At 38.2% G+C, this 13,364-nt stretch overlaps 1 protein-coding gene across 1 annotated transcript; it reads right to left on the reverse strand.

The window, feature by feature from the left end:
- Positions 1-1,627: 1,627 nt before the first annotated feature.
- Positions 1,628-7,691, reverse strand: ufsp2 (ufm1-specific peptidase 2). Its single transcript, XM_042485393.2, has 12 exons — positions 7,545-7,691; positions 7,261-7,351; positions 6,148-6,313; positions 5,997-6,063; positions 5,618-5,772; positions 5,295-5,487; positions 4,435-4,581; positions 4,148-4,312; positions 3,931-4,055; positions 3,756-3,832; positions 2,269-2,393; positions 1,628-2,128 (listed from the first exon to the last, which is right to left on the reverse strand). The coding sequence occupies exons 1-12, from the start codon at positions 7,545-7,547 to the stop codon at positions 2,042-2,044; spliced, it is 1,401 nt and encodes a 466-aa protein (XP_042341327.2). The 5' UTR covers positions 7,548-7,691; the 3' UTR covers positions 1,628-2,041.
- Between the last annotated feature and the right edge of the window lie 5,673 nt (positions 7,692-13,364).

Consider the following 13,364-nt stretch of genomic DNA (forward strand, 5'->3'; position numbering starts at 1 on the left):
CCACCTGTTTTTTTTATCATGTTCTTTTTGTTTCCTATAGTTTTTTTTATTTGTTGTACACTTGAATTTGCATGTTACATTATTTTATTTTAGGAAATATTTCCAACAATTTTTATAAATAAAAACTAAAACATGCATACCCCATGCAATGGATATGCTCAATAAAGTTGAAATTGATTTTGAATTTTTTAACTACTACTACTGCTTCTAATACTACTACTACTACTAATAATAATAATAATAAGTAAATAAATAAATAAATAAAGTATGTTAGTAAAGTGAGTTTGGTCAGTCAGCTTAATTAGTACAGTGTTTGTTTTTTTTTAATACTTTTTTATATTTTACTTATTCTTGGTTGTCACACATTCACATATTAAGATGATCTGGCTACTAAGTAACTTGCTATCACCACATAAACAGACCATTATCTTACAGAGGAAACAAATTTTAAAAAAAAATACACTGCAATGATTCATCTTTGTCAGCTAAAGGTTTAAATTGCTTAAATATATCAAGAATCAGAACTGGTAGAAGAATAGACAAGAGGTCATTTAGTTTTTCCTTGGGGATCTATTATGCCAAAGTAACTGCTCCCCCTAGTGCATTCCCATTAACAAGAAAGGGGATTATCTGAAGGCGCGTCCCCTGACATTACAATTGGTCACGGTTTTTCTCTTAATAACATTGTTAGACCTAGAAGTGACACACACTAATGAAATGCCAATGTCCTCGGGACAAAGGGACTCGGGTGAATCTATCGTATAAACCTGTGTCTGGTCACTGTCATAGAATTTACATGCCAATGCAGGATGGGTAGAAATAGGGATTGAATGGGGGTAATTTCTGTGGCAGTCTCATCGCTTACACAATCAGCCCATGGAAAAGAAATCACAAAGAGTGACCATGAGTTTCTGCAAAATAAACCGTCAGGTCTAAGATCTTAAGATTTTTAAGAAAATAAAACAAATTGTATGCATACTGGTTAGAAGAGAAAAGCATCCATTTGACTCTGACAACTGACTGGTTGTGAAAGCTTAATTACAGGCAGTGACCGTTTTAAAATAACGGGCTGTGTCAGACAGGCAACATTCAGGCACAGCTTGTTAGTTCTCGGCGTAGGACCAAAGGCACCTGGGGGTCCTTTAAATGCTTCCAGGGGGTTCCCAGTTAAATGAGGATTAGTGTAATTTCACTCTAATTTATTCTCTAGCAAATATAAATTTTAGTATAGATTTCTGTTTATAAATTAGTGCAAAACAATAATCCTTCAATGTAGGTGGCCATAAAAAACACAGGCATTTGTCAAATAAGAGTTTTTGGATGTCTGTAAAAGGGTTGCAACTAACTATTGTTTTATTATCAATAAAACTTTAGAAAATAGTGATAAAAGACCCATCATAATTTCCCAAAGCCCAAGGCAATGTCTTTAGATTTCAAAGAAGATCCTCAAACTTTGAGAAGTCAGAATCAGAGAATATTTGGCTTTTTTTTTTTTTTTTTGCTTTAAAAATAAATGACTAAAATAGTCAGATAATCATATTCGGTTCTTCGGCTAATCTATTAATCAACTAATCATTTTAGCTCTAGTTTGTAATGTTTAAAACTTTCAATAAGGAACAAAGGAACATTTGGAACAAAATGTACTGTGCAGTTTAATTGTTTGTAAAATCCGTTATATGTCTCCCAGCACCATAAAACAATGATGAAACTATGTTGTTGTTGAGGCATTAAAATGAAATCAGCCTGTCTAGATACATATTTTATCAGCCTTTGTAATATTAAATAATGGAGAGCACAAAAAGTGCAGTACTTGATAACAGTCAATTTCTTTTTAAATACCAAAAGACATCCATCTGTAGTCGTGCCTTTGTTGCTGAGACTATAAATTATGTAGAACCAAAATGGTATGAGGAAATTACGTTAAATTTAACATCATTAGAGTTAAGTTTGCAAAACTGGACACATTTCTATAAGACAAACAGGTTATGGTGTCATTCTGGAGTTTTGTGGATGCTTTACCAATGTCACATGATGTCTGAGCTCAGATGACCTTTGGCCTCTGAGGCAGACACAGATTATAATACGCAGTTTGATCCCAAAAATCGGGTCCTTTCCAGCCACACCAGCCCTGAGGAAGATAACAACACTCATAACAACAACAAACTCAGACTGTCAATATGTAACAACAACATTCAACATGGTGCAGTGTGTGAATATGTGTACTTTACAGAGAGAAATGCAGCCAGTGCAGATGCTTGTAACAGTTACCTTGTCTGTGATAACCTGTAAGTCCTCTGCTCCTGTGTAATGTGGATCTAGGATGAGATAGCGGATCTGCCCGGTGGTCTCACTCCACGCCACACCCAGAATAGTGTGAGCTAAAACTCCGCCTCCTGCAAAACAGGAAGAAGTAACGTGAAAACATAGCTTGCATTCATCTTTGCAAAAACCTCTACCAAGATTTTACCAAGATTGTGTTTGTGACAGGGAATCAAGATTTCTTTGTCTTTGAACCGCCCCTACCATATATATAATTTACATTTAAGAGCCAACTGCTACGTTTCCAATCAATTGCAAATAGCCACAGTTTAGGTATCGTTTAATGTTGCAGATTCTTAACAATTATATGAAAATAAATACTGGAATTTTATGATTTTAAATGTTTGTGTGAACTGTTTAAAGGGACAGTTCACCACAAAATTTAAAAAAAAAAAATGCTCTTTACTGTGGTACTTTGCCTATCCACCTTCAAATCCACCCTCTCCACTGAGTTGACTGCTTTGTGAAGTAAAAAAGATGAGCACTGCAGGGGGAAGAACTATTAGCCAATGAGTGCCACAGGTGGGACTAACACCATTATGAAACTGTCCTCAATGAGGAGTAATAACAACAATGACAAGCTCGACATGTCTTCTCAATATCACCTGACATTGCAATGTGGTTTTACTTCACTTAAAGCCCCAGCAAAACAAGTATGTGTGAATGGCTACGCATAGATTTAAGCAGATACACTAGTCTTTAGTGATTGATTAGGGAAATTATATCTGCCTGCCCCACAGAAATCTGTTTAAGTGGACATAATACCAGACTGAAGATGACAATGAAGTGAAACAAGTTGGCAATTCTGTGTGATATCAGGTATTGTAGTGCTATTAATCAGTCTAGATTGTTTTAGTGTGAGTTGCAGACTGACGGAGAATAAGCCAAAGAGAATTCTGCCCTCTCTACAACTTAATGGTGCTAGATGGCACTCGGCTTGTGGTTCTCAATGTGTCAAAAAGGTACATTTGGAAAACTCAACAGCAATGTCTCTTTCAAATTATCATGACACAGTTACCAAACATGCTTCTTTCTGCATGTTGATACCGCTGAAAGGTGTAGTTTGATAGAAAGAAAATAGTTCATACATTAAACTGCTAACAACGGGGTCTGTGGATTATCTTAGGTAACTGGGTCATAATTTCTGAAAAGAGACATTGCTGTTGAGGTTTTTTTTTAAAAAAAAAAAAAGTTTTCTTTTTGGCATATGAGCGACACAAGCTAAGTGCTATCTAGTTCCATTATATTCAAAAGAAGGCAGACATTTCTACAGCAGATATCTCCAATACTCAGCAACACTCACCAAAACAATCTAGATGCATGAATAGCACTACAAATATAAGGAAACTTTTTTTTTATTCTGGGATGAACTGACCCTTTAATGATTATAGCATAGTTTAGGCACAGTCCTGACACAGTTCACACATCTCGCTCACCAATCATGATGGGTGTCCCTTCAGTAAGGAAGTGGTTGGCCAGCTCTCTGCCTTTGGATGCCAACTCAGAACCTTGACTAAAAATGAAAACATTTATCATCAGATGAATCCAAACGATATGTGCACACAGTGCATCAATACACAAGGTGGTACCCAGAGGTGTCACACAACTCGCCTCACAAACATGATCTTGGACGTAACACCTAGCAGCTGGTTCAGAACAGCCGAAACCTCAATGGATCCGATCCACTGGCGAGACCCAACAAAGGATGCTTGTTTGTCTCCAACATCGACTAAAGCCTGGAGAGGTGAGAGCCCTTTAAAAGTAGCCAGTTGGACATTTTATTGTGATAGTAATGCAGTGTGTGTTATTTACAGGACCACAGCTATACCTGTTGGATCTCCTTGTGAGTGGGTACGGTACGCTCTACATAGCCTTGCTGCTGGAACCAGGAGCAGATGGTCTGGAGGGAGCGATAGGCACAGCCCCAGCCATTGTCATCCATGTGGTCCTGCATGTAGTGGTGATAGCTGTAGATCCCCTGAACCAAGTACACCTTGAAAAAAAAAAGACAGACATAATAAAAGAAAAATCAAGGTTAATATTCCTTGCGTTTCATTATCTATCTTGAAAAAAGAAGAAGAGTGTGACAGACTTTAATTTGGCGATTAGTCGCACCTTCCCATTGTCCAGCGTGGGATGTGTGAGAACCAGATGTGGATTTCGGAGGTAACCATCTTTGTAGGACTCATTAGGAAAGTGGTAAGCGTTGGCTCTTCTAAAAAAGGGCCTGTCATCTGGTAGCTCAAACTGTTGATGCAGTTCCTACTTAAACAGAGATTTTATGTAAAAGAAAATGAAAAATATGGTTAAAAAAAGAACATAAATTAGGAGTTTAAAAGGATAGTTCCGATGTTTTTTTAAACCGGAACTGCTAGTCTACTGCTGCCTCAATCAGTTAGTCTGTTTTATATTATTGTGTGACTTTGTTGAATGTGAACTAACCCTTTTAAATGCCAAAGTCACACAATAACACAAACAGAATAACTGATTGAGGCAGCAGCAGACCAGCAGCTCCTGTGTTCAGCAATTTAAATCACTGTTTTTGTTAATGGAGTCTGGTTTCTAAGAAAGCAATATAACAGCTTCAGTTCCCCATCAAAAATCACTGAAAAGTTAAAGGAACTGAAAATACTCTCAGTAAAGCATACACTTAAATTGATCTTGATAGTTTTAGGTGAGACTTTTTTAGGTAGCTAATGTACATCTTCAGTTTTCAGTAAGTAACACACTGACCTTGAATAAGTACCGCAGACAACCCCACTTCAAAAAATCTTGACTATCCCTTTAAGCAAAGACAATGCTATGCTTTTAACGTGTTTCATGCAAGTACAATGAGTTACATCGACTGCTTGAGTAAATGCAGGATATGCTGGTTGAGCAACTAAGATTTTAACAAGGTAACAACTTAAATGTCAGGGAACTACGTGTTTCCTTCCTGCATGTTTTTTTAAAGGATCTCAATCTGTGTTTCTTACCTGACGCTGTGTCTGTAGTTGGCTGTCAGGCACTCCTGTCGGGTAAACCACAGTCATCAGTCCTTTAGGCTCTGGGAGGAGGAAGTGGAGCGGTTCAGGTATCAGCAGCGTGGTCCCCTTCATGTACTGCAGGGTCACTTTCTCCATCTCACACAGCTGATCAGTCAGCGCCTCCAACAGGCGCTCAAAGGCACTGCAACACAAGAGGAAAAATCTTTCACAGTGAGCAGGGCTATTCATAGAGGTTTACTGACACTGATATAGTCAGGTTTCAGTGTTCGGTCAGTGATGTTAAATCAAACTTTTTTTAAGATAAGACATACTCTTTGATCGTGTCGTTGCAGGTGGTGCGGACCACACAGTCCATGGGAAGAGTTGTAGACAGGAAGTGGGATTTCTGGACTGTCCTGCTGAGGATTGGGACTGAAAGAGGGCCTGTCTTTGTCGTCTCCATCATCAGCCGAAGGTTAATGACACTCTGAAAGATATGTGTGAATTTACATTTGAGCATACACAAACATAATAAAGAAAATAAGGCATAGGTGAGCATACTACAGAAAATTTAACAGCAAATACTCTCATTATCAATTAGTTCTTTATGTCATTATTTCAATAAAAAAAGCCAAGAATCCACTGATTCTAGCTACTGTGACAGGAAACTAAATATATTTAGGTAGGTTGAAAATTATAACGTGTACATACCGCTCCTGAACTTTTTTTGATTTTCTTTTTTACAGATCTTTTGCCACCACTCTCCTGTTCATCTGTCCTGAAATATGTTCAAAAAAATCTTAAGAGAAATTCAGCCAAACAAACAAAAAAAGCTGAGCAAGATTGTAAAAAGTCAACTTACTGTATCCACTGATGTAAATCTTCGCACAATGTTTCTGGAGTTATTTCTTCAGGTGTTGCATGAACACCTCTATTAGGCCAAATAATAACAGGACTGTCACAAATGGCCAGAACACAGGATTCAGATTTCACCTGAGCGTGAAGCCCCTTGAAAGTTTTTGAGATGACTTTGTGCATGAACGGGGATGAAAGAAGACACACAGACATTATCTACTACACTGTTTTCTATTATTTTTGCTGCCATATGCATTTTGTCATTTATTCACTTTTAAAACACACAAGGAAACTGGTGCACATACTTTAATGTAACACTAGACTTTATCAACATTGAATAATCTTTATCTAACACACCGAGAATGCTACTGTCAGAGTTTTTCTTTGGTTTTCTGTCTTTTTTTAAAGCTATTTATTTCCATACACAGGGAATAAAAAAATAAACAACAACAAACATGCCAAACCGAGAAAGGTCCAGGACAGTCAAACTAAAAGGCATGAACAAAATGTGTATACAAAAGGTCAACAAGAACAAAGCAAATAAAAGGAATAAACAGGCAGATCTCGAAAGGTAATTAAAATTAGAAAATATAAGAATAAATGAAATAAAAGACAATTAAAATAATATAAGAAGACAACATTAGTGGGGATTAAACAAAGATATGACAAGAAGACAAAAACAGATGAATTAGAGATAGATAACAAGTAAATAAATTTAAACGTGAAAGGATGATAAGCACAGGACATAAGAAGGATAAGGTATGGATAAATAGAGTAAGAGTAGCAAAATGAGTACAGGAAGAGAGATTAAAAATAAATACGTCAATAAATAGATAAAGGTGAAGTCACATAAAAGCGAATCTGTAGAAGTGAGTTTAAACTTAAAACGACTGTCAAAGTAATGTCTCTTAGGGGTTGTGAAGGCTTTCCTCTGATGTAGCCATCTCCTTTAACTTATGTTAGCATGTGAGAAGGACGCAGCAGCAAGGAAGTGAAAACTGTGTCCAAAGTAGGTACTGAAATCATGCAAGTGCTGTTGCTGACACCCCATTAAACCTTATATTTAACTTTGAAAGCAACTACGTGCAAATTTATTGTAGTAAAATGTCCATGAACATACCATCCTTGCTGTCCAGCTGACATCTGAACTCGAGTCGGCCTCTGACACGAAGGATGGTCTCTGTGTCGGAGGACTGCGAGTCTGCAACAACCTGAGAAATGACAGAAGTAAAGAACCTGAGAGAGAAACAGCTGACAACATTTACAACGCAGGTGGTTATTGTGTTTCTATGGTCTGCTAACAAGGAAGCGAGGAGTCGATGCCAGTGCCATACTGGTAAAATATAAAGCTGAACAGACATTCGCATGGACGTGTAGGTTAGCTAACTTGTCAGGTTTACTTACCATTGTGGAGTTGAGTCCTGAAATGCAAAAATCACTGAGATATCTGCGGTTCTCTACACTATGGAGGCGGACATGTCTGTTATTCAACGTGTCTCTGGCTGCTGCTTTCTATTGGACCACGCTGACCCCGCCCACTCATGATGCATTCAGGGCAACTCGTCATTACAAACATTTTCTGGATAGCAGTGGATCCAAAATTTCTGGTTTTTAACCCCTTGAAGCCGGAGCAAATTGGTTAAATTTCTTACAAAAACATGGAGAAAAGGCAATAAGCAACTTAACAAGACATGGCTCCAAAATGTGAAGAAAATTACCTGAAAATAACCCCAAAAAAAAGAAAGAAAAGAAAAAAAGAGAAACAAGGAAAAGAAGTGACAAAATTAAAACACTATATATGTTTTTGTTCTTTAACATGACTTCAAATACATAATTATAAAAAATGTTAATATCCTTTTCTGGAAATTCTTTACATTTTTATTTTATTTTTTATTTTTGTCAGTTTTCTAATAATCCTCCTCCCTTTGTAAAAACACATTTTAAGGTCACTTTCTTGTCACTTCTTACTAATTTCTCACAATTTGTGGGACATTTCTTGCCAAGTTGGTCATTGTCTTTTTTTCCCCATTTTTTCTTATCATTGTTATTATCATTATTATTTGTAGTATTGTTAGTAGTAATAATAGAAGTAGTATTGGGGATGCAAAACATTGGATCTTTTGATGATTTGCGGTATGCCGATATAAAAGAACCCATTTGGCTTATAACCAATTCCAATATCGATATATCCACTTTTGTCTCCACAGAATGTTAGAGATTTTTCGGTCTCTTCGGTAGTGGAACTGACATCATATTACGCATACTTTTATTGTGATGGCCCACCAGCAGATGGAGACACAAAATACAATGCTTTTCAGTGTTTGTAATATTCATTCATCGTGCAAAATAAGAAAAATACTTAAGCTTAGGGTTGATGTTTTGGACATGTTCACATTATAAATAAAAAACAACAGAAAGACTTTTCAGTTCTCTTCTTTCTTGATAGTTTAATACTGTATTCAATGTGATTAGACCTACATTTGACGCAAAATAATAAGTAATCCAAAAAACCCTAATATAGGTACTATAGCTTCAAAGACGATGCAGTCAATCACGCTGCTCACTGCTATAATGGGTGCACTAAAAAGTCTGCAGTTGTAATGCTGTTTGTAAAGTATTAAATGCATCTCTGTTGCTGATTCTGCTTTACTAGGATTGAGTGATGCATACTATATCTAATTTTTCCAGCATCAGTGCCCATGTCCTCCGTCTTATACAACACTTGAAAACATCCATCAGCATTCTTATATTTCTGTATTTACTGTTTAGCTATTTATATAGTTTTATGTACACTATATTTACTTTTTTATTTTACAAGGATAAAAATTGCAAGGAGAGTGCAAAGAGTCACAAGTAATATATTAAACCCTGTTTCATGGTGCATTGCCTGTTTGCCTCAGGCTATTACATGGCAGCCATGCGTGTTAGGCCAGGCGGGGTGAGCAAACACAAGGTTAGAGATGCTGTATGTAGTCGTTATGCATGAAGAAGTGGGAGCTTTCTATTTATTATTGCTTGTAGCAAACATCACCTCCAGTATCTTAACAACAGAAAATGAAATCATCATTAAAAGCTGCACTACAAATTAGATACCAGAACATATTAAGTTTTTTTGCCAAACAAAAGACAACTTTTAGGCATTTGAATTATGGGTAAACTACACAGTGTGGTACAGCAGCTGCACTGGGGAAGACCTGCAGAAGCTGCATGAGGTGATGTGGGCAACACAGCGATTCATTCCCCGGGTAACCAAAATGATCTGGCCCAGCACTGGCCCAAATTTGGCACACAGGAAGAAATAAGTCGGGCGCATCTGGTTGTCAGATGCTGCTGAGACTCAGTATAAATGATGCCCCACAGTCGGCTGTTATTAAAAAATGACTTGGCTCAGCATTGTTCTGAACTCGGCATGCCAGAAAAAATGACTTGGGACACATACAGTTGCCTGATTCAGCGTGAAGCAAGATGGACACCCCTGAATTGGTCCAAATAACCTGGCCCAATTCTAGTTGCTGGGGCTGCTATCGTTGGGCCTTTACCAAAAAATGACCTGGCCTAGCATCGGCTCAAACCTGGCCTGCCGGAAGAAATAAGTTGAGCTGCATCCAGTTGCCGAAATCAGCTGAGACCCATTATAAATGATGCCCCAGAATCAGGCAATATAAGCTGGTCATACTGTGGCTGCTGACACTACCATCACTAGGCCGTTACCAAAAAATAACCTGGACCAGAATTGGCTCAAACTTGGCACGCCAGAAGAAATAAGTGGGGTCGCATCCAGTTGCCCAAAACAGCAGAGACTCGGGATGAATGATGCCCCAGAATCCTAAAAAATGAGCAGGCCCAATTGGCCAGCAGAATCTGTTATCACGGTGCAATGATAAAAAAATAACGTGGCCCAGCACTGTCCCAAACTTGGCATGCTGAAAGATATAAGTCAGGCCACATCCAGCTGCCCGGCACAGCTAAGACCTGGAATGAATGACGCACCAGAATGGGGCTATAAACCCATCTAATTATGGCTTCCAGCACTTTCATCATTGGGCCATTATCAAATAATGACCTGTCCAACCATTGGCCAAGACTTGGCAAACTGGAACATATAATTTGTGCCGCATCCAGTTGCCCAATTCAGCGGAGACTCGGGATGAATGACGCCCCAGAACCAGGCAAAATAAGCTGGCCTGATTTTGTCTGCTGAGACTGGTCAGACCACGCTATCACCTCTGAAGGACATCATTGCTGGTCGACTAAAGAAAGTCAGCTGTTTCATAAAAAAGCCATCCCACCCTGGACACTGTCTGTTTGAGCCCCTGCTCTCTGGATGAAGGTACTGGACAATAAAAAATAGAACAAACAGACTTAATAATAGCAATGACCTCACTGACCCATCCTCACATAGACACACACACACTCCATACTCTTACCATCATCTTGCACACTGCAGTTTTCTGCACATACCACATTTTGAGCTGCTACCCCTGTTCCTTAACATTTGTATTTCCACACTATTTTTATTTGGTTTTATTTGTTGAACTTTTATACAAACTACTGAAGAGCTACTAAACTGATTTTCATTGTTCCGAGCACAATTGACCACAAAGATGTTTTCTAATTTATTCATTAATATCTGTAAATAAAAGGACCTGTTGAGATGGATACAAATTACAGTTTCGTTAACCTTAATGAATTCATACGTACACCTTACAAAGTCAAATAAAGCACATGCCCTGAAGCAGACTTAAAAGGGAGGTTAGCTTTAGGTCAGTCATGTTTTCTTCCAACATTGCTTCTGGATAAAATCATCAAGGGTTTGTTAATAGTACTGGGAGCTGAAATGGCCCATCTAATACAAGCAGTCGAAATCAATCTGAATGTAGCAGATCGTCAGTAAAAATGTGAATAAACACACTTAACATGCCCACTGCACATGGCTGGTTTGTAGTGTTAGCACTTAGCAAACAGACGAAATGGCTGCATTCTATAGTACCTTCACTTGACTAACATTTTTGGGAATAAACTTTTTTTAATGTGGAAAAGGAAACCAGTCTGTCTTATGTGCTCATTAGTTTGGTGGAGCAGTTTTGGCCCAAAGATCCACTCTTAAATCTACTTGAGTGCATAAGTGCAACATTACCAAAGAAGATTTATTGTAAGTATCTCTTAAAGGGCTTTATGTGCCTAAATGTTGCAATCTGTCTGAAAAAAAGTTTCTTCTTGTTAAACTGAGTGCAGCTGGAGTATATACATTGTTGCTGTCTGAAGTCATGGCTGGTGAGTTCCTGTGGACTCAGTGTACCAGGCTTGATTTGTGATGAGATTAGCTATCTCTCTCTGCGTATCATAAACAGAGTATCAGGATCTTTGTATGAGTGTGTGCAGGGACTAAACATATGACAGGCACTATGGAAACTCATACTACAAATACACATTTGTCATATAGACATAAACAAAGGTTATATTTGGATACATTTGATTATGTAACACCAGAGGAGAAAAGAAGAAATTGTTATTTTGCTTTCAGTCTCAATCCAGCTCATGACTTCATCATCGGAGGTTGTTTTAGACATTTGGGAACTTGTTGTACTCACAGGCTACACTGATAAAATAGTTTTTGCTGGTCTCTGCATATATGGGTCATTTTTTTACAACTATGGTCCTTTTTGGTCTGTAAACTTTCATTAAATCAAACACATATTTAGAAAAATGTATCCATACAATATTTTCAGTAATATAACCCCAGCGTTGTTATTTCCATGACCATATATCTTCTCCAGCACAACAAATGAAGTAATGGCAATGACAATTTGTCACATTAAAAAAAAAAAACACCTCATTATATGTTGTAACTATGTCTGTCCAGTTATGGTGCGCATTTTGATCTTGTATCTGTGGACTTTGGATAACATTTTCTACTATAGAACGGGGTTATGCTACCTTTCCTTTATGCTGCTTTCCATGCATCAGATAGGAGGAACTTGAAAATCTGATAAGCCGGCTCAGGTTATAACTGTATGACAGTTAACATCAGAGCTGGGGTGACACCTTTTGGTCCCCACCCATTATCTATCAGCACAAGTCAATCTGGCTACACCCTCCCTTCGTGCACACAGTTTAACCCCTGCTCTGCCCTGCTGCAAACACACACATATGAAACACACACATACACACACGCTGCTCTGCTGTGCTGACTCTGGTCCAGTATAGGAGGTGTTTGCTGTAACGTCCTGCAGGGGACTAAGTCAGCCAGGTCTTTTGAACAGCATCATAGCATATCGTCCTCACAGTCACACACCCTGTGGCCTGTCACTCTGCTGATAACTGCAAATATAGACACAGCCTGAACTTTGTTTGACATGTTGCAGGTGAGATAAGTCTACAAACACTCATGCCAACCACAAGATACAGTGACTGCCATTGTCATATGTGTACAGGTAGATATTGTGGATACAGGGCATCTCCTTTTAAATGTTGTTTATGAACCGGTGCCAGCTGTTTGCCTGAGTCTCACTCACTCTGCTGCTCATTTAAACTGAAACTAGAGATGAAGCACCCTCTGGTGATGGCAAACTTACAGTGCTCAGTGTGGAGGTTTCATCAAATGAAACATTTCATAATTTTAAAAACTGGACTGTCACCAAAAATGTGCACAGTACTGCCAGATCTTTCAAAGCTCCTGGAAGTTGCATTTTAGGAGACAAAATAATCTACAACAGTGCTGCATGTACTGCTACCTGTAAAACGATTATCAATAATTGTGCAAGGCAAGTAATTAACAGATAAACACGAGACAAGACAAGGAACAAGAGAAACCACAACAATAAAGAAAAACAAAACAAGAAAAGCAGTGCACGTAGGTATAACAGGGGGTAAGGTTGGATAGATTTAGATTCTTATTGCAATATCCATGCATCTAAGTATATGCGGGTGTCGTGCGTATAGAAAAAGCATATAACAAAAACAAATAATTGGGCCACAATAATAACAAAGCTACTTGTTCTTCGTACAGCATGCTTGCTGTTTGTGTTAAATTAATTACTTTTTGATGTTGTCTCCACCACGGTTAGCAGGGTAATTAACTGTAAAAAGTGGAACAGGCCGTCCCGTGGCAATATCATCGATATACTAATATATATATAGCCTTTGGATATCAGATGACCTTAACTTCACACCACTGATCTCCCACGGAAGCATGGGCTCATGATGGTGGTCGTCAGCCATTCC

This window comes from Plectropomus leopardus, chromosome 3 (assembly GCF_026936395.1).
Source record: "Plectropomus leopardus strain MGB_pleo_1.0 chromosome 3, ASM2693639v1, whole genome shotgun sequence".
NCBI lineage: Eukaryota > Metazoa > Chordata > Actinopteri > Perciformes > Serranidae > Plectropomus > Plectropomus leopardus.